The sequence below is a fragment of the Mytilus galloprovincialis genome, chromosome 14, assembly GCF_965363235.1.
Source record: "Mytilus galloprovincialis chromosome 14, xbMytGall1.hap1.1, whole genome shotgun sequence".
Taxonomy (NCBI): Eukaryota; Metazoa; Mollusca; class Bivalvia; order Mytilida; family Mytilidae; genus Mytilus; species Mytilus galloprovincialis.
The window spans coordinates 63581944-63605339 of NC_134851.1; the positions used below are offsets into that span (position 1 = coordinate 63581944).

The 23396-nt window shown below is 32.1% G+C and overlaps 1 protein-coding gene across 1 annotated transcript; it reads left to right on the forward strand.

Annotated features, from left to right (window-relative positions):
• Window positions 1-241: 241 nt before the first annotated feature.
• LOC143059610 (tubulin delta chain-like) lies at window positions 242-19045 on the forward strand. Its single transcript, XM_076233127.1, has 12 exons — window positions 242-377; window positions 2807-2902; window positions 3583-3635; window positions 4068-4146; window positions 5764-5822; window positions 6488-6629; window positions 7033-7185; window positions 12988-13083; window positions 14287-14359; window positions 14856-15000; window positions 15931-16091; window positions 17706-19045. The coding sequence occupies exons 1-12, from the start codon at window positions 283-285 to the stop codon at window positions 17772-17774; spliced, it is 1221 nt and encodes a 406-aa protein (XP_076089242.1). The 5' UTR covers window positions 242-282; the 3' UTR covers window positions 17775-19045.
• Window positions 19046-23396: the final 4351 nt, after the last annotated feature.

Below are 23396 nucleotides of genomic sequence, written 5' to 3' on the forward strand. Positions count from 1 at the left end.
TTATTTGAGTTATTTTGTTTTAAAAAAAATAATGATTATGTAAATACAAAGTATTGACAGAAAAATTTTACGATTATGTGAATACTTGCAAGTTGGACACCCCCACAAGGGGCCTCTATCTTCATAATGAACATATTAAACGCGGAAACATTTTACCGAAGTCTTTTTTTTTTTCTCATAACATCCGGTTGAAATTCAGATTCCGGTCTGTTTTCAATTATACATTAACATTGTTTTGCAGGACAACGGCAATGTTATGGACAATGACGATTATAACTGAAGATGTCAGTAGTATTTCTACATGTCGGTCAATGCGGGAACCAAATAGGAAAGGCTTTCTGGAAGAAAACATCACAAGACAAAGCTGTCCATGAAGGGTACAAACAAAAATCTAGTCACTTCGGCACCCACTGACCTTCATGCGGAACCGTAGCTCATAGATGGTCCACAAATAGTAAAAAAATAACATAAGGACCTATGAGCTACGGTTCCGCAGCTACCACTGACCCTGTGACCTATTCAAATTTTCACCCCGTACAGTCATTTCGGCATCAGTTATTTCGTCTCCGAGAATTTACAACTTTTTTATGTATTGCTGGTAAACTAATAACATGAACAATGACCTTTTTAACATATATTTTCTTCTCCATATAATTTTTGTGGGGTGCAAGACAAGTTGGCCTGGAGACAACTCGGACCATCTCCAAAAGAGCCCACTCTGACCTTCCAAGAAAAAAGTAAAAACACAAAAATACCGAACTCCGAGGAAAATTCAAAAAGGAAAATCAAAAATCAAAAGGCAACATCAAAAGTCCAAACACATCAAATGAATGGGTAACAACTGTCATATTCCTGACTTAGTACAGGCATTTTCTAATGTAGAAAATGGTGGATTGAACCTGGTTTTATAGAAGACAACTTATTCTGTCAATAATATAACTACTCAGACTAAGTATAAAATTATACTTTTGACGAAAGCATAACTTATAATATGATAAAGAAAACATTCTCAACTGAAGGATGCTTCTGGGTGCGGGAATTTCTCGCTACATTGAAGACCTGTTGGTGACCTTCTGCTGTTGACTCTGGTATGGTTGGGTTGTTGTCTCTTTGACACATTCCCCATTTCCATTCACAATTTTATCATTATACATGTATAAATATATGAAAATGCCTATTTATAGTTCATAAAAGTTCTTTCTTAGTCCATCATACCACATGTACAATGAATGTCACATCAATAGCATCCCCTGTGTCTGTGTTGTCTGTTTGCTTTGGAATCTACAGAGCTTGTCTTCACTGACGAGTTTGCAATCCATTGGGGTTTTCTTGGCTTCCTTGCACATAAAGTGGATGAGGATGTTGGCGGTACCACTGCAACCCTGTTGACAGAGGATATAACATCTTGGAGATGGTCAACAATGGCTTAATTTTGATAATAAAGTGCTATAAAAGATAAGAATAAAAATTACAAAAATACTATTTTTTGGGCAAAGTCAGTAAAATGTCGAAATGATGTTGCAATCTTTATATTTTGTCTGTGTTGTCCTTTTATACGATCCGGGTTGTCTTATTAATCGTCTAAGTTGTTTTATTGACGGTCTGAGTTGTCTCTTAAGGAGGCTCGCGGGTATAAGATTTTCAGAAAAAAAATAAACATTAATTTTTCAATACAAATTTTATTTATAACCTTTCATAGTTGTAACTTTATCATTTGGTACAAAAATCGTTCCAAAAAATCAATTTGTGTTGACCCCAGGTGACTTTTAAAATGTAGATATCATGTAAAAAGCTCCAAATTATCTCCCTTTGGTTCAAAAATGCCATTTTTTGGCATTAAAATTGAAATATCTTTATTAACTTATCGGTGACCTATATTTTTTATTGTTGTTTTCAAATAAGCTGTACATAAACTAAATAATTGTATAATTTGAGCGATTTCTGTAATTTAGTTCTTTTTTTATTTCGATATTATCGTTTTTTCTCCTATTAGTTCAACAGAAAAAAAGGACATCAACCAAAATGTATGCTTCTTTCGAAGGCTGATTGTGAGCGTAAATGAACGGTGACCCCATTTTTTTATTTCATTTTTCTAATAAGTATAAGATAAAGTTCATTTATAGAAAAATACAGAAAAATCCTATATTAAATAAAAAAAATCATTTAGACCCGCGAGCCCCCTTAAGACCATGTTGACTGTCCGATTGAATTGGTCCCACTTGTCTCCGGGCCAAGTTGTCCAGCATTCTTTTTGTCACCCCTAAAAGAAATTCCAACTAAAACAGAAATTTTGTTATAAACATGATAAACAATGCCATACTATCCAGCAACATGTATCTGTGCCTCTATTTAAACTTCCATAACAAAGGAACATCTTTTTCATGACTACTGCACAATTGTTAGTTATTATATATAAACATACAAAATCGGTGCAGAAAAAAAAAAAAAAATTAGATTGCAAAGACGTCTTTTTTTTTATGTATGTATATTAATGGTTATGAATTATGAGATATGAATCAAACAATATATTTAAAAAGAAAACAAGAAACAGAAGGCCTGTTATAATATATAGTAAAAACCCAACATTGTAGATCTGCTAGAGAATGAGTACTTTTTTTTCAAATCTCAATTTCAAAAAGAGAAGTCACTTCTCCCTATGAATCTGTAGTGCACAAATGTATGTGTGAGCCCTGATGCTTACAATGTCAGTTGATATCAAAGGAATAAGGCTGTGATAATATATATTTTTTTGTCTTTTTGTTTTACCATCACCTAATTAATAAGTCTCTATTTTTTTCTATTTTAGACACACTTTCATACACCCTGATGGAAAACAAAGATCTGTACATGTAGATAGTGAGCCAAAAGTTGTACAAAAGGCTTGTAAAGGTCTAAAAATAAGGTAAAAAAAACTAGAAATTCAGAAATGTGTGCTTGCAATTTAATATTCATTAGTGAACAAAAGCCACATCCACAGACAAATGCAAGATTTATCATTATTGCAATTTTGGAAATATGCTATATATAATTAAAATGCAAGTTGTTATTTTTGTGACAATTTCATCTCATTGTTCGCATTAATAAAAACATGGCAAAACATCAAGATGCTATAGAAACAAGATCTGATATGATTACAAATGAGACAACTCTCCACCAGAGACCAAATTTCAAAAAACATTGCTATAGGTCTCAATACAACATTCATGAGCAAAACCCATAACTGCAAAGCAAGCTATAAAAAGTCTAAACATGATAAATGTAAATTCAAACAGTTTAAACAAGAATACTAATAACCAACTGATAGAAAAATAAAAATAAAACGATATACAGCAACTAACAAAAACTACTAATTTATAAACCAGTGGTAAAATGTACCATCTTGCTATAATTTAGGCCTCTATGCTTTATAATTTGAAATTCTCTTGACAACATTGTACTCTATATACATTTGTAAGTCACATCCATCAAAATTCATGAACACTATCCTTTCAGTCCAACCTGATCCTATAAAATCAAGATATTGTTACTAATGGTCTTTGGTTCCTGACTTATTCAAGGCTCGGAAATATTTATTTTTTACAGAGATGGGAATATTGTATCTGGGAAGAGAGGAAGAGGAACAAACTGGGCATTAGGTATAAATATATATATATAAATTGCCATGACAATGGAAGAGTTGTCTCGCTCTATTCAATGCATCTATGAATAACTGTACGTTTTGTACATATATGTAAGAAGATGTGGTATGAGTGCCAATGAGACAACTATCCATCCAAGTCACAAGCTAGTGTATGTAAATTAAAATAATATTTGCTTGCATTTATTTGTTTGATAGTTGAATAATAGCTGACTAAAACTGCTGAACTGAATTTCACCAAATTTGCAGAAATTCCTTTGCAGGACATGAAAGCGTACATGTATATCAGCTATTTAATTAATGGTTAATTCCACTAGCTACTTACATGGATTTGCATTATATGCCTGTACATCATGTATAATTTGGGGATGATCAGCAACACATTTTGTACTTGAAAGACTCACTATAATATAACCCCCATGATTTATAGGTTACCATGGACTGAAGAAGAGTGGAGAGGATCACATACTAGAGGATACTGCCAACCAAGTCAGGAAAGAAATTGAGAGGTAACAATATGTTTATTGCAGAAAATCTGATAACATTACATGAAGTATTGCTATAATTACTAAATTTACATATTGTTTGTCTTGAATAGAATGCAGAATAACTTTTTCAATTAACAGTAGCACTTTTATGTTGCATTGATATAAGGAGATGTGGGGTAGGGTCATTTTGAATTATAGCATCTACACTGTACACCTAAATGATTTGTAAATACATAAGTAATATTCCTACATGATTCTTCATACAGCCCGTAACCAGCCTTAAAGCCCTGAATGGACAAATATCTACTGTAAAGCAAGGTCTTAATAACTGACTTAATTCTGAATTCCAAATACAAAGAAAAAACTACATTTGTATATAAAAAATACAATAACTAAGGTGGCACCCAACACTTTCACTAAACTTAATTTGGCTCGTTTAAATTTTAGAAAATTTTGTCAAAGTATTTACTTTCACACTTTAACAAAAATATAATAAAAATTTAAAAAACTTTGCTCCAACCGTTTTGTCAGAAAATTACACTGGTTATATAGCAATTTGACAACCACCAGTTTTGATCATTAAGAAGCTTAATATTCCTTTTACAACACAACGTAATTAAAACACTTAGCTAACTTTACAGAGTTATCTCCCTGTAGTGTAAGTACCACATTAAGGCTAACCTGTTGCATAAATCATGATCATATAAAAAAGAAGATGTGGTATGATTGCCAATGAGACAATTGTCCACAAGAGACCAAAATGACGCAGACATTAACAACTATAGGTCACCATACGATTTTGAACAATGAGCAAAGCCCATACCGCATAGTCAGCTATAAAAGGCCCTGATAAGACAATGTCAAACAATTCAAACGAGAAAACTAACGGCCTTATTTATATATAAAAAATGAACGAATAACAAAATATATGTAACACATAAACAAACGACAAACACTGAATTATAGGCTCCTGATAAAGTTATTTTCTTTTCCATATGCCACTAATTCTTGCATAGGTCAAAGGGAAATAATCAAAGTAATATTGTTAATATTAAAAGAAGATACCCAAGAGATATTCAAATCGAAGACGAACGGACGAGGCCATGGAAAAAACTGTCAACAGAACAGATCATAGAAAACCAAAATTTGTTTTGCATTTCTTGTCAACTAATCAAATTATTCCTCAAAGACAAATATTTAAAATTTGTCATCTACATAAATGACATAAAAGGGGCGGTTATTTAAATAAATGAAATTATTTATTCTACCATAGATTTATTATTTTTGGTGGGATACACATTTTAGTGGATTTGGTTGGGAAAGGCAAAGCAAGAATTAAATTTTTAAAACAATACATATTTTTATAGTTCTGATGCTGACTGACAAAAACGTGAAATCAATTTTCTGCTTACATTAAATTTTTTCCTCATTCCAAGAAAAAGTGGTGCTCAAGAAATTGTGTTGATCTACATTATTTACTGGTTGAATCAATTGTATACGTCTATATAACAATATCAACTAACAACACACAAAATTCAAAGACCTTTAGAGGTCAACACAATCTGCAACAGTAAGTACTTTGATGCATATATACACTATCTCAAAATAAGCCTTGTCCTAAGAAGTTTATTTTTACAGATGTGACATGTACAGTGGTTGTATTATGATGCACAGTTTGACCGGTGGAACAGGATCAGGTTAGTATTTGTATGTATGTAGGTACATGTGAATAAAATGACAAAATTGTGTTATCTCCCCTTGTTCTGTAAATGTATTTTTTTCACATTTCCAAGTTTCATCAATGCTGTGATTGATTTTTAGCTGAAACTGGTTTGTAAAATTATAATTTGCATAATGATATATCAGCTTTAAAATAAAACCCTTGTTTTTAAACATAATCTACATCAGTGTACATGGTCATATAAATTGGAGTCCATGCTAGTAAAAATAAAACAATTCAACAACATTTCCAAACATAACCTTATATAGACTTGTGTATTATTAGGATTATGATCTCTTCTTTGTGAGGCCATGCGAGAGGAATAACCTTTGAACCATCAGATTTCCTGTACTGTGAGGAATAGTCCTAAACATATTAAACCTAACATAATCATGTATATTTGTAGGATTAGGATCTCGTCTGTGTGAGGCCATGAGGGAGGAATATCCCATGAATCATCTTATTTCCTGTACTGTGCCGCATCATTCTAACACAGAACCTTAATATATTTGTATATTTGTAGGATTAGGATCTCGTCTGTGTGAGGCCATGAGGGAGGAATATCCCATGAACCACCTGATTTCCTGTACTGTGGGGAACATTTCCAAATAGAACTTTACATTGATTTATATTTTTTATTAGGATTAGGATCTCGTCTGTGTGAGGCCATGAGAGAGGAATATCCCATGAATCATCTGATTTCCTGTACTGTGGCGCCATGTTTGACAGGAGAAAGTCCGTTACAGAACTATAATGCTTTGTTAACACTGTCCTACCTTCAAAGGTAATATTACAAATACTGAAGAGTGTGGGGGTAAAATAACATGTAATATTTGGGACATTTAATGATTAGCTTAAAATCTTCTTACTAACATCATTCAATTACGATCTTTAAGGAAAATCAGGAACAAGAAAAAGAAGATAAAAGAACCAGGGAATGAATTTGGTTAAAGAAATTTCAAAACTTGCATGAATGCACAAACAAAATTGAACAGTTTTTTGTTTGTTTTTTATTGGCAGTTTCTTCTTTTTCTCTACATTTTTATATATATTTTTTCAACTATTCCTAAATATTTTATCAAATTTATAGCCAAACTATGGATATTTTAAAATTAAAATAATCTTTCAAATGCATTTTTTATTTCAGAAATATCTTTATACATGTTATAAAGATGATTCTATTTCAGGAATACTGACTGTGTTGTTTTGACCTATAACGATGATGTTCTTGGAAAACTGCAGAGAAAGATGGAGAGCGTTTCTTTTGATGCCATGAACACCTCTATTGCATCTGCTCTCGGGGGAGTATTCCTGCCAACAGATACCATGACACCAAAAAGGTTAGATTATCTCCCCTTGTATAAATTGGCCATGTTTCTTTTGATGCCATGAACACCTCTATAGCTTCTGCTCTAGGTGGAGTATTCCTCCCAACAGATACCATGACACCAAAAAGGTTAGATTATCTCCCCTTGTATAAAGTGGCCGTGTTTCTTTTGATGCCATGAACACCTCTATAGCCTCTACTCTAGGTGGAGTATTCCTGCCAACAGACACCATGACACCAAAAAGGTTAGATTATCTCCCCTTGTATAAAGTGACCATGTTTCTTTTGATGCCATGAACACCTCTATAGCTTCTACTCTAGGTGGAGTATTCCTGCCCACAGATACCACCACACCAGAAGTGTTAGATTATCTCCCTTGTATAAAGTGGCCATGTTTCTTTTGATGCCATGAACACCTCTATAGCTTCTGCTCTCGGGGGAGTGTTCCTGCCAACAGATACCATGACACCAAAAAGGTTAGATTATCTCCCCTGTATAAAGTGACCATGTTTCTTTTGATGCCATGAACACCTCTATAGCTTCTGCTCTCGGGGGAGTGTTCCTGCCAACAGATACCATGACACCAAAAAGGTTAGATTATCTCCCCTTGTATAAAGTGGCCGTGTTTCTTTTGATGCCATGAACACCTCTATAGCCTCTACTCTAGGTGGAGTATTCCTGCCAACAGATACCATGACACCAAAAAGGTTAGATTATCTCCCCTTGTATAAAGTGGCCGTGTTTCTTTTGATGCCATGAACACCTCTATAGCCTCTACTCTAGGTGGAGTATTCCTGCCAACAGACACCATGACACCAAAAAGGTTAGATTATCTCCCCTTTTACATGTGATATAAAACAAAAATGTTTCTTTTGATGCCATGAACACCTCTGCTTGATTTTGAGTATTTTTGCCTAAATGTCAATAACATCAAAAAGGTTAGATTATCTCCCCTTGTATAAGGTGGCCGTGTTTCTTTGGATGCCATGAACACCTCTATAGCTTCTGCTCTCGGGGGAGTATTCCTGCCAACAGATACCATGACAACAAAAAGGTTAGATTATCTCCCCTTTTACATGTGATATAAAACAAAAATGTTTCTTTTAATGCCATGAACACCTCTGCTTGATTTTGTGTATTTTTGCCTAAATGTCTATAACATCAAAAAGGTTAGATTATCTCCCCTTGTATAAAGTGGCTGTGTTTCTTTTGATGCCATGAACACCTCTATGGCGTCCGCTCTCGGAGGAGTATTCCTGCCAAAAGACACCATGACACCAAAAAGGTTAGATTATCTCCCCTTTTACATGTGATATAAAACAAAAATGTTTCTTTTAATGCCATGAACACCTCTGCTTGATTTTGAGTATTTTTGCCTAAATGTCTATTACATCAAAAAGGTTAGATTATCTCCCCTTGTATAAATTGGCCATGTTTCTTTTGATGCCATGAACACCTCTATAGCTTCTACTCTAGGTGGAGTATTCCTGCCAACAGATACCATGACACCAAAAAGGTTAGATTATCTCCCCTTGTATAAAGTGGCCATGTTTCTTTTGATGCCATGAACACCTCTATTGCCTCTGCTCTCGGGGGAGTATTCCTTCCAACAGATACCATGACACCAAAAAGGTTAGATTATCTCCCCTTGTATAAAGTGACCATGTTTCTTTTGATGCCATGAACACCTCTATTGCCTCTACTCTAGGTGGAGAATTCCTGCCAACAGATACCATGACATCAAAAAGGTTAGATTATCTCCCCTGTATAAAGTGACCATGTTTCTTTTGATGCCATGAACACCTCTATAGCCTCTACTCTAGGTGGAGTATTCCTGCCAACAGATACCATGACACCAAAAAGGTTAGATTATCTCCCCTGTATAAAACATTCATGCATTTAATACAATAATCCATTGAGATTTTTTGAATATCACTTTGTTTACATAAAAACACTATAATTTCATTAAAGGGAAACTTCGCAAAAAAATCAAAAATTGATATTATGTCCATTCTGTATAAAAATGCTCAAATTTATAGATATTAAAGTTTTATTCCGCTAAATAAGAGATCACCATCGATTTTAAATTTTGAGTATCAGTTCTCTGCTCTCCGCCATCTTGTCACCTTCTCCGATGAAAAATCCCGATATGTCTATAAACCACAAAGGAACAAAACTACAGTAAACGATGTAGTCGTAATTGCGTGTCGATATCTTGTCAATCGTACGGTTGTTTTATCTGACTGACTAACTTGATACGGAAAATGGTCTTATATTTTTAAATAACCATAAAGTCTGTTATTTTTAAACTGATAATATTGTAATTAGTTAAAAAGTCAAAGTTCAAATCATAAATAAGTGTTCCGTGGAAATTGTTTTCGAAAATCTAATTCGTTCATAATTCTTTCAAGTAATAAACTTTATTTAAATAAATTCGGTTCTTCCCTCATCTGATCACCAGCATGGCTAAAGGTATTACTCCCAAAGGTATTGGAAGGGGTGTAAGGTGACACGTCCAGGTATTCAATCGATTTCCTGTCCGGCTGGCTTGCAAGTTCATGCATCGTTTCACTTCTGTAGGTATTAATCAGTGTACACGACCGTTACTTATAACTTTCCATTTTGAACTATCAGGTGCATGTATAATATACATTTTTGTCTTGCGTGTCCGAAAGTGATATTTATACTAGTCATTACTGAACTCATACGCTTGTTTATAAATAACATTTCTGGTGTAAAGAATATTATCTATAAAAAAAAATTAATACAAAAAAAAAATTGAAGAAATACAAATCTATTTACATATTTTTCCAAGGGTTAATTTGGGAAAATGTAATATATACTCATTGTCAATAGTTTAGGACAGATTGGAACATACCAGAATTATTGATTTAAAAAAATGTGCGCACTTGTCGACGATTCGTGTATACATACGCCTGGGTAGAAAGTTACGGAACTATAGTCAGTAGCGCAATTTAAAATATGTATACATGTATACATTGAACATAAGAAAGAAACATACATTTTGTGTAAATTGTGGTAAAAGTTTTGTAAATTATTATAGACTAGTCCACGTATGCCAACAGTATGTAATCAACGAATTCGATAGACTATTGTATACCAAAAGAAGAAGAAGAAAAAAAGAAACAATTTGATTTAAATACAGGTCAATTTATAACTTGCTTTGGTTCATCGAAGTTAAGAACATAGTAAACTCACAGATTTATATATCAATTAGATTGTTCTCGAATAAAGGACGAAATTTGTCATCATCACAATTGTTCCAACATTCATGTAAAATATATGCAACTGGACGTACACTAATAATCCCCAAGGGATGTGAATATTTTCTAGGAAAACTATTGAGTATCAATTTCGGGATTTATTTTCTTTCTTGATATTCAATGACAGCAATTTAAAGAATAAACTGCTTGTCGAATATTTGTCCGCTTTAGGGTATTCTTGCAAGTTGAACAGACTTATAATAACATTCAAAAATAGGGAATGATAACATTAAATTCGTTGTCTTTTAATTTTAAACATCGTTGGTCAAATAGTTATTTAAGTATATATATACGTTGGGAGACGACGATTATTATAGTAGTCTCAGATTTTAATAAGGACGTTCCCGATTATGAATTTTGGTTGACGTTTTTCACACTTGAAAAGAATATCTATTCGTAATTTTTCGATTCCATTCCAATACAAAAGTATTTTTTCTTTATTCGTACATATTATATTCCGCTTCGGTAGAGTTATCTTCAGATAGTTTCATATATTAATTAATACATGGCTTTCAAAAGTCTAAATGTAAGTGTTCTCGTACATTTTTTCGCCCAATAAAGACAAATAAAAATGATTTAGTAAAGCTATTTCTAATTTCTAAGTCCCCCTTTTTTATGAGACATAACTCAAGGACAAGACTTGTATATCATTTCATTCTGACATATGAATTAAGTTTCCCGTCTTTAACCGAAAATTGTGTATTTCTTAGTAAATTAACTTATTTGAATTCAAATAAATAATAGCACCAAATATAATTAAATAATTCCACGGCGACCAATTTTTATTTGTCACCAACTTGAATATGTATTTGTAATGTGTGTATTAAATGCTCCCACTGATCCGAATAGACAGTCACACCTGGCAAGGTGTGTCCTAGAGTCGTGGTTAAATACCGAAGTGCAAATAACAATTTACCTTTCAACAAGCCATCTACGAGTATTGCCACAGAACCGTGAATACACACATCGTATAAACCTAGTCATAGCAGAGATAGTAAAAGGTCAATAATCATGAGTACACCAACATATTGTCTTTACAGATTATTGTACTTTAATTTGTTCACCTTATCAGTCCGAAAATGCATTTATTAAAAATAAATTTATAACTTTTTGTGTTGTCTACAAACATAATTCGAATATATACGTTTAACATAGATAATTTATCTCACGAATGAGTACAATTGAACGTCTGTGCGTTTTATCTTCTTATTATCGGATGGTTATTAGATAAAGCATAAGTCATCGGCGCGCTTACGATTACGTTAAAATATGATTAAAAACCAAGACTTTTAATGATTGTATTTTAAATCCCGGCATGCAAAAATCAGGAGAAAACGTCACGACCTACAGGAAGTAGTTGATATTTTTTCATTAATTATTGAATTTCTCCTTTATTACTGCACATATAGCGATAAAACTTTGTGAATATATATATTATGTCATAATGAACATATTTAAACCATAAGTAAAAAATCGTGAATTTTCCCTTTAAGGAATGACTGTAATATTGTTTTGTCTGAAGAAATAACATAAAAAATGTGGTGAATAACTAGCTTAACAGGTTATTTTAAAGTGAGCACCACATCTCTTAAGTTATTTCAAATAGACAGAAAAAAAATAACAGTCATATCTTATAATTAAATTCTCAATTCCATTTAACCGGAGTAAATCATGAAAAAACGTTGACAACATCACGGTCATATGACAAAATTATGTCTATGAGCTGATAATCAAAACTGTCAGCCAATCAGAAGATGTGTTACATTCAAAATTGAATTATTTAAGTACATATACAAACAACCTAAGATTAATTTGATGAAGTACTGAAAACATTGGATTTGTCTGTTTTCAAATTAGAAAATAATTTGTATAATCTTGACATGAAATATAGCTTGAATTGTCTCCCCTTACTCATGAAACGTTTTTTTTATGGGACCTTCTTTAAAGATTAAAAAAAACATTTTATTTCATTTCACCTATAATAGATAATACAGTATAAATATTCATAGTATACATGTACACATATTATTAATCAATTAATTATACCCCTGCTTTCAAAAAAGGGGGGTATACTGTTTTACCTCTGTCTGTCAGTCAGTCCGTCAGTCAGTCCGTCCCATGAATATTTTTCGTCGCATTTTTCTCAGGAACTACAATACAAGGATTTCTGAAATTTGGTTTCAGGGTTTATCTAAGTCAGCTATCCCGTGTGATGCGTTTTCAGATTGATCACTTAACAACTTCCTGTTTACCGAATTTTTGTATGATTTTACACATGATAGCCAAGTTGAAAATTTTCGTCACATTTATCTCAGGAACTACAAAACAAGGATTTCTGAAGTTTGGTTTCAGGATTTATATAAGTCAGCTATACTGTGTGATGCGTTTTCAGATTCATCACTCGGCAACTTCCTGTTTACCAAACACTTGCATATTTTTACACTATTAATGTTATCCACTTGCGGCGGGGGTATCATCAGTGAGCAGTAGCTCACAGTTTCACTTGTTGTTATAAATTGTTTGTTTTGTAGTGGACCAAGTATTGGTATGGAACCTTGGGAGATGATAAGATCAGTTTGTCCTCTTCCAGCAAATAAATTTGTACAGGTCCATCATATAGCTAAGAGGTAAGTTAATCAAGTATAAAATTTACTGTAAAATTCAGAATTTAATGAGTGCATTTATTGGTGTGATTTTTGAAGTGGGGACACAAATGCAAGATTATTTGTGCTATTCTATGAATAAAGGCAACAGTAGTATACTGTGAACTTGTTCAAAACTCATAAATCCATGGACAAAAAACAAAATCAGGGTAACAGACTAAAACTGAGGGAAACGCATTAAATGATATTCTGCATGCCAATATATGTATCTGATATTAAAATGTGAGTTCTTTTAATTGTGATTCTCACCCAGATAAATCCTCACAATAATTTTTTAACTTACAGTTTATAAAGGCATCCTCTGTATTTAAAAAGAAGTGATGTGATAACAATTGAAGAAAAATATTTCGGTTAGGAAAATATACTTAACTGCTACTCAACAATTTAATACAGTGAATATATGAAAAGGACAAAATTCTGAAAAAAACGTCTAAATTTATTGGCGGAATGATCTTTATTGTCGAGCTTTTGACTTGAGTTGAAAAATCAAGACAAAGCGATCCTTCATTCTATTGTCGTCATTGTCAGCGGCGCCCACAAATGTTCACTCTGTGGCGAAAGTTTAAAAATTTTGATAACTTTCTTAAACTACCCTAACAAACTTGGACAGAAGCTTTACATATATACATTTTTTTTACTTTTAAATGGACCAGATTTTATGCCAGGAAACAACACATTCACTCTGTGGTTAAAGTTTAACTTTCTTATACAATTTTGGATTTGTACTAAACTTTTTTCCTCGTTTGTTGAGCCTGCGATTAACAACAAAAGTAGGCGAGACACTGGGTTCTGTGGAACCCTTACAATTTTTTTATAGTTTTAATGCCACATTGAGTGTTATTTCAGCTTAAAACTTTATTAGTAGTTTTAACTTCACATACAGTGGTGCTCCAAATTATAGGTGTATTCTTATCAAACATTTGCTTTTACTTTGCTATTACAGTAAGCAGCTGTCTTGGGCAGGATTACAGAAACATAATGAGGTGCTCCAAATTAAAGGAGGTGTATGCTTATCAAACATACCTGTAGCCAGGGGGGTTAGGGGGGTTCGTCCGAAACCCCCCCTTGAAAACAAATAAGCACTGTTAAAGTCAATGTTCTGCTTGAATTGTGACTGTTAAAGTTGAGTTTGTGAGTCCAACTTCTGTTATATTTTATTTATTACAGTAAGCTGTCTTGGGCAGGACTACAGAAACAGATGAGTCAAGGCATCAGACGACATGATGGGAAAGGAAATGTAGTATCCTTAATATCAGGATTGGGATGTGGTTTACAAATAAGAGAATAATGGGACAACAAAATATGTGCAAACAATATAGAATATAGAAACATGGACCAGAAAAAAATATATCAAATAATGAAAAACGGGCTACTAAAAATAGAGAATATAAAAAGATATTAGGCCAAAAAACTATAAAATAATCAATAACAGGACTAAAACATAGAATAGAGAAAAATAGGCCAATAAATATAGAATAATAAAAAATGAGCCAAAATATAAGATAGAAAAGAAATAAATTTACTCCAAACTGAAAGAATGGTTAAAATGCGGTTGCTAAGCTATAAAGAATATTGATGGGTTGATTTGTTTATTTTGAATCCTAATTATAACAGTTATCTGTTCCTTAGCTTTCATTACTTAAAATTGGCTTAACCTGTTTATTTTTTTATTTGGTACATATGTTTGTTGGTACAAGAGGAGAGAGCATGCAAATATTTTCCTTATACAGTATCAGTTTGGTAGTATTGGTAATGTAGTGATAGCACGAGGTGACAGTACAGAGACATTTTACCCCCAGATGACACAGGGGCTGGAGAAAAAGTTCCGTAAATCTTTCAACACCGTCAGCTGGAATCCATTCCCTTTAGATATCTGGACAGGTATGTGTAAAAGATTATAGAAATAATAAGATGTGGTATGAGTGCCAATGATACAACTCTTCGTCAAGGTCACAATGTGTAAAAAGTAAACAATTAAAGTTCAAAGTACAACTTCAACACGTAGCATTGACAATTACATTTTAATAAAGATATGACATATGTAGTCTTTTGTAGACAACTAAGTTTTTCTATTTCTAATATCTCGGGTTGTCAAGCAGTTTTAACAAATGCGAGAAGACAAAAGTTATTATATCTTGAGAAACACATCAAAATGAAACCTCACAAAATGTTTTGATTTGGTCCAATAAAATAACAGAATTTGAATTTCATGTAAAATAAAACCAGTTGTAACAGAGTGATTAATTGAAGTTTTTGTGCCTTTAGTTGTCGTAAATCATGTATGATTCATGTATGCTAAAAACAGCTAGACCCATACTAGTCTTCACTAACAATGGAAGACATAAAATATTCATGGCAATACTTGTTTAATGTAGAAATATCTTTTCATAGAGAACCTAACAAAAACTACTGTAAATTCAGAAATTATTGCAATGCTTTTATTATTGTGAAAATGCCACAGGGTTATAATGACAATATTTAAACTCACATTTTGATTTTTTTTTTATAAATTAAAGAGGATTTTTCACAATATCACAAAAATTATAATCACATTTTAGTCCAAAATGACAAAATCTCAATTTTAATTTCTGAGTTTACAGTACATGTTTATAAGGTATAAAACAAAAAAAAATCAGCTGTTCAAAAAAGTATCTGCATGAATGAGAGAAATACATGAAGTATGTGTCTTCATCAACTAATGATTATTGTTTCAGCCAAAACTAACAGTATTGGACCAAAAGACACAGCTTCAATTACAGTAGCATCTAATTCAGAGTATGTGTCTTCATCAACTAATAATTATTGTTTCAGCCAAAACTAACAGTATTGGACCAAAAGACACAGCTTCAATTACAGTAGCATCGAATTCAGAGTCAATAGTAGAATACCTTGAGACCGTCTATGAGAGGTCAAGGGTCAAATTTGCTGCCAAAGCTTATCTCCATTGGTACAACAAATATGGAGTAACTAATGTAAGTGGAATAGTGTTTCAGGGGCAGATCAATCCTTTTTAAAAAGGGTTGGTTCCCAACTCTGGATAAAAAAAGGAGGGCATATGTCCCTAGACAAATGCATTGATCGTCCCAAAAAAAGCATGGTTCAAACCCCAGGAACCCCACTCTGGATCCACCACTGTGTTTAGATATTTATACACTGCAGCTGTGCTATTTGCGCTATCAAATTGCACTGTCCTTTAAATCATGTGTATAGGAGAGTAGCTTACCTTATGTCCCCTTGTTTATGACAAAACAACACAGATAATAAACTCATGTATGTGAATTAGTGTGTTATTTGGTTACTCGTTGAATATTTTTCTGTTTGAATTTTTATGCCCCACATACGATAGTAGAAGGGCATTATGTTTTATTGGTCTGTGCGTCCGTTCGTCTTTTCATCTGTTCATCTGTTCGTTCGTCTGTCCGTCTGTCCCACTTCAGGTTAAAGTTTTTGGTCAAGGTAGTTTTTGATGAAGCTGAAGTCCAATCAACTTGAAACTTAGTACACATGTTACTTATGATATGATCTTTCTAATTTTAAAGCCAAATTAAACTTTTGACCCCAATTTCACGGTCCACTGAACATAGAAAATGAAAGTGCGAGTTTCAGGTTAAAGTTTTTGGTCAAGGTAGTTTTAGATGAAGCTGAAGTCCAATCAACTTGAAACTTAGTACACATGTTCCCTATGATATGATCTTTCTAATTTTAATGCCTTATTATATTTTTTACCAATTTTCACGGTCCATTGAACATGGAAAATGATAGTGCGAGTGGGGCATCCGTGTACTTTGGACACATTCTTGTTTAAATTAGTTATTCTATAAATATTAGGTATTAATTGTATCTGTTCAAATTAAACTGAAAATGGAAATGGGAAATATTTCAATCAGACAACAACCTGACCAAATGGAAGGCCACCAATGGGTCTTCAACGCAGTGAGATAGTATTTTCATGATCTCACTTTCATCAAGAATGCTCAAAGTCCAATATTTAAAACCTATGTATATGTAAGCATGAAAACACTATTGAGTTATATGACAAAAAGTGACGATAGTTGATTTACACATGTCTAATGTCTGAAAGGGGCCTTGCCTCAGTGGCTGAGTGGTATAAGTAGTCACTACTGTAACCACTAGCCAGTCAACACTGAGGTTGTGAGTTGGAACTGGTGCAGAAAGATCTAATCTTTATTGTCTAGGATAGTCAGATTCCCTATCAAAGGTCAGTGGTTTTCTCCAGGCACTATGTCTTCCTCCACCATTAAAAACCACCATTGAAATAGCCCAAATGTGGTGCTAAAAACTGGCGTTAAAACGGAAAAAAAACAAAAATCAAATGAAATGTCTAAATAATTAATCAATGGTAACAGATATAAAGCTAATCATTGCAGTCACAGGAAAAACAAAGAATAGTGAAGTAGTTGATTTTGAAATCCTGGTCAGTGATCATTTGAAACAGCAAACCTGAACACACCTAAATGCATTTTAATTTAAAAAAAAGAAGTGTTTTGAAAATGAGTATTCCAAAGGAAAATATAATTTATCAGAACAGTGTAAATTTTTAAGAATTTTTTTTTTATCTTTTTCAGGAGGATTTTGAAGAAGCATTTGGTGTTGTAGAAGACATTATACAGAATTATAAAAGTGCATTTTCATAAAATATAAATGAGATTGATCATTTTTAATTTTTTATGATCATCAAAACAAATGTGTGTCTTATGTCTTTATGTTAGTTGTTGTTTTTGTTGAGCCAGATTGTATAGCAGAAAGCTAAACATAGGGATAGTGATTCAGTGGCATTTGCTAACCTATACCTGGTATTAGCATACCTTGCAAGGTCTTCAAGACTTTCACTTGACCTTGACCTTATTTCATGGATCAGAGAGGTTAAGTTTTCTTGGTTATGTCCATATCTCAGATACTATGAGGAATGAGTCTACCATATTTTGTGTATGGAATGATTGTTAGGTGAACATGTCCATTTGGCAGGTGTAATCTGACCTTGACATTGACCTCATTTTCATGGTTCCGTGGTTAAAGTTAAGTTTTTGTGTTTTGGTCTTTTTTTTTATACTATATGCAATAGGTTAACTATATTTCAGGTATGAACATATTTTACAATATACATGTAAGTCTGACATATTTTATTTGACATTGACCTCATTTTTATGGTTCATTACTTAATGTTAAATTTTTGTTTTTTATTCTGTTTCTCTAATACTATTAGCAACAGGTCAACTATATTTTGTTGTGTGTTATGATTGTGAGGTGTATTTGTCTGTCTGGAAATTATCATTTGACTATTATCTCAATTTCATGGTTCATTGGTCAATCTAGAGTTTTTCCTGATCCAGTTTGTTCATAGATACTATATGCAAAAGGTCAACTATATTTATTTGTAGCATATTATGATTGTAAGATGTACATGTCAGTCTGGCAGGGTTCATCTGACCTTTGCCTTCTTGTCATGGTTCATTGATCAATGTTAAGCTTTCCTGGTTAGGTTTGTTTCTTCGAAGTGCAATATATAGATCAACTATATTTAATGTACATGTATATTTGATTGTAAGGTGTATATGTAATTACAGTTTGGTTTATCTGACCTCATTTTCTTGGATCATTTCAAATTTATCTGATAGTTTTAGTAAAGCTTTATATTTAAGACAATCAAAATGATATTAACGGTTAGTGAAGAAGGGGAGACATTTCAGCATGTGTATTCTTGTTTGTATAATCAAGAGGCTTAAAACCTGATATACAGGCATACATGACAAAGCTTCTGTCGTCGTTAACTTTTACAAAAATATTCTCCTCTGAAACTAACCGGCCAAATTTAACCAAACTTGGCCACAATCATCATTGGGGTATCTAGTTTAAAAATGTGTCTGATGACCATGCCAACCAACCAAGATGGCCGCCATGGCTAAATATAGAACATAGGGGTAAAATGTAGATTCTGGCTTATATCTCTGAAACCAAAGCATTTAAGGGTGCTATAAACAGTTTCGTATAAAAAACTAGGGGTTATTCCCCAACTAAAAATAGACATGGAGGAAAGTCCCTTTTTATCAACATAATTGGTGAAAAAGTATCATGTTTTTTGTATTTGGTTGTAAAGATATGTTAATTAATTTCAATTAAAACAGGTTGAATGATTAAAATATTTTAAAAAAATTAGATTAAATATTCATGTTTTGAGGGAGACAACACTGTAAACAGTCTGTTTTTTTTTGGCAGTGAAAATTCAAAACTTATTTGCAGCCATTGTAGCTCTTTTCAGAGCAGGCGAACGTACCCTGAAGCATGAATTTTTTGAAAGACCAGGTAAAAATCTATGAAATTCATACAACTTTGATTATGAAAAATGTGCAGGTATCATGTCTTCAGGGGTGTGCACATGACCTGATTTCAGGTTTTTTAAGCTTAAATTAGGCAATGTTTTTCCCAGTTTCTCTGGATAAAACTTTTTTATACTATTAAAAGTACACTTTTTTTTTATTCCATTATAAACTAGAGAACATTCTGATTCCAGTGGTATCTAGTTTTATACAGGTATCTTTATTAATCAGTCCACCACTAAGGGTCACTTATACGTGGTCCCTCAAAATATGACGTCATAGAAAAAACTGTTGATTGCACCCTAAAGCAAATCTGACATGGGTTAAATTGTTCATTAGGTCAAGATCTATCTGCCATGAATATTTCAAACAAATCAGACAACCCGTTTTTGGGTTGCCGCCCCCGAACTAGTAATTATAAGGAAATTTTGCAGTTTTTGGTTATTATCTTGAATATCATTATAGATAGAGATAAACTGTGAACAGCAATAATGTTCAGCAAAGTAAGATCTACAAATAAGGCAACATGAACAAAATTGGCAAATGACCTTTTAAAGAGTTATTGTCCTTTATAGTAAATTTATAACCATTTTTTTAAATTTTAGTAATCTTTTAAAAAAATCTTCTCTGAAACTACTGGGCCAAATTTAACCAAACTTGGCCACAATCATCAATGGGTATCTAGTTTTAAAATTTTTTCCGATGACATGGCTAAAAATTGTTCGTCTACTCTTGAGAATGATTTGTTTTTTTTTACTTAAGTGATCGAAAGACATCTTATGAGAGTTATTTCCCTTTGAAAATTTAATATAGGCGATTTGTTAGATAAATTCATACGTTATAAGTCGTAGAGGTCTACAGTCTTTTGATATGAAGTCCTTGGTCCATTTGAAGGAAATTGAGGTCAAGGTCAAAGATCAAGATCAAGTTTTAAATTTGAATTTTGCTTGTTATCGTTATTCCACAGAAACTGTGACAGTATATGATATGTTGTGTTTGCCAAATAACTATTTACAATAAGGCGCAACTTCAACCTATTTTAGTCAAAGTGTTTCGTTAACCCTTATAGGAGTTTTCTCCCCCTATGTATTTCAAATCAGTATTTCTCCACAACCATACAAGTGATTGACCTCCGGTCTTCCGTTTTGAGTTCACTGACATATGACCTCGAAATTGAGATCGAGGTGAAAGGTCAAGGTCATGTTATAAATTTTGAGTTCTGCTTCTTATCGTTATTCTAAAGAAACTGTTACAGTTAATGATATGATTTGCTTGCCAAATTACTGTTTACAAAAAAGCGCAACTTCAACCTATTTCAGTCGAAGTGTTTTGGTAAACCCTTATAGGAGTTTTCTCCCCTTATGTATTTGAAAACAGTACTTCTCCACAACCATACAAATGATTGACCTGGGGTCTTTTGATTTCAGATCACTGACCTATGACCTTGAAATTGAGGTCAGGTCAAAGGTCAATTTGACGTTCTAGATTTTGACCTTTACTAAAAAATATTTTCTGTTCATAATAAAACAATTAAGTCTTCTGCATATACCTATTAATCTTATTTTTTTTATATCAATTTGAAGAACCAAATTAAATCAACAAGGAGTTACATTTACGGATGTCAAGTTGGTTCAATATTCAACATTCAACATTCAACATTCAAATTTTTTTTTTTTTTTTTTCTCGTATCCATTTTCAACATTCAACATTCGATTTCAACATTCAACATTCGATTTCAACATTCAACATTCGATTTCAATATTCAACATTCAACATTCAAAATTTTTTTTTTTTTTTTTTTTTTTTTTTTTCGTATCCATTTTCAACATTCAACATTCGATTTCAATATTCAACATTCGATTTCAATATTCAACATTCGATTTCAATATTCAACATTCAACATTCAAAATTTTTTTTTTTTTTTTTTTCTCATTCAAATTTATTTTTTTTTTTTTTCTCGTATCCATTTTCAACATTCAACATTTGATTTCAACATTCAACATTCGATTTCAACATTCAACATTCGATTTCAATATTCAACATTCAACATTCAAAATTTTTTTTTTTTTTTTTTTTTTTTTTTTTCGTATCCATTTTCAACATTCAACATTCGATTTCAATATTCAACATTCGATTTCAATTTCAATATTCAACATTCGATTTCAATATTCAACATTCAACATTCAAAATTTTTTTTTTTTTTTTTTTTCTCATTCAAATTTTTTTTTTTTTTTTTTTTCTCGTATCCATTTTCAACATTCAACATTTGATTTCAATATTCAACATTCGATTTCAATATTCAACATTCAACATTCAAAATTTTTTTTTTTTTTTTTTTTCTCATTCAAATTTTTTTTTTTTGTTTTTTTTTTTCTCGTATCCATTTTCAACATTCAACATTTGATTTCAACATTCAACATTCGATTTCAACATTCAACATTCGATTTCAATATTCAACATTCAACATTCAAAATTTTTTTTTTTTTTTTTTTCGTATCCATTTTCAACATTCAACATTCGATTTCAATATTCAACATTCAACATTCAAATTTTTTTTTTTTTTCTCGTATCCATTTTCAACATTCAACATTTGATTTCAACATTCAACATTCGATTTCAATATTCAACATTCAACATTCGATTTCAATATTCAACATTCAACATTCGATTTCAATATTCAACATTCAATTTTCAACATTCAACATTCGATTTCAACATTCAACATTCGATTTCAATATTCAACATTCAACATTCAAATTTTTTTTTTTTTTTTTTCTCGTATCCATTTTCAACATTCAACATTCGATTTCAACATTCAACATTCGATTTCAACATTCAACATTCGATTTCAACATTCAACATTCGATTTCAACATTCGATTTTCAACTTTCAACATTCGTTTTTAACATTCAATTATCGTTTTCAACATTCGATATTCCACTTTCAACATTCGTTTTCAACATTCAACATTTGTTTTCAACATTCGATTTTCAACTTTCAACATTCGTTTTCAACATTCAACATTCGTTTTCAATATTCAACATTCGTTTTCAACATTCAACATTCGTTTTCAATATTCAACATTCGTTTTCAACATTCAACATTCGTTTTCAACATTCGATTTTCAACTTTCAACATTCGATTTCAACATTCAACATTCGTTTTCAACATTCAACATTCGTTTTCAACATTCGATTTTCAACTTTCAACATTCATTTTCAACTTTCAACATTCGCTTTCAACATTCAACATTCGTTTTTAACATTCAACATTCGTTTTCAACATTCAACATTCGTTTTCAACATTCGATTTTCAACTTTCAACATTCGTTTTCAACATTCAACATTCGTTTTCAACATTCGATTTTCAACTTTCAACATTCGTTTTCAACATTTGATTTTCAACTTTCAACATTCGATTTCAACATTCAACATTCGTTTTCAACATTCGATTTTCAACTTTCAACATTCGTTTTCAACATTCAACATTCGTTTTCAACATTCGATTTTCAACTTTCAACATTCGTTTTCAACATTCAACATTCGTTTTCAACATTCAACATTCGTTTTCAACATTCGATTTTCAACTTTCAACATTCGTTTTCAACATTCAACATTCGTTTTCAATATTCAACATTCGTTTTCAACATTCAACATTTGTTTTCAACATTCGATTTTCAACTTTCAACATTCATTTTCAACTTTCAACATTCGCTTTCAACATTCAACATTCGTTTTTAACATTCAACATTCGTTTTCAACATTCAACATTCGTTTTCAACATTCGATTTTCAACTTTCAACATTCGTTTTCAACATTCAACATTCGTTTTCAACATTCGATTTTCAACTTTCAACATTCGTTTTCAACATTCAACATTCGTTTTCAACATTCAACATTCGTTTTCAACATTCGATTTTCAACTTTCAACATTCGATTTCAA

Coding starts and splice junctions, on each gene's coding strand:
- LOC143059610 (XM_076233127.1), top strand. CDS start 283: ATGTCAGTAGTATTTCTACATGTCGGTCAATGCGGGAACCAAATAGGA. Junction 378..2,806: donor GACAAAGCTGTCCATGAAGG/GTACAAACAAAA, acceptor TTTCTATTTTAG/ACACACTTTCATACACCCTG. Junction 15,001..15,930: donor CCCTTTAGATATCTGGACAG/GTATGTGTAAAA, acceptor TTATTGTTTCAG/CCAAAACTAACAGTATTGGA.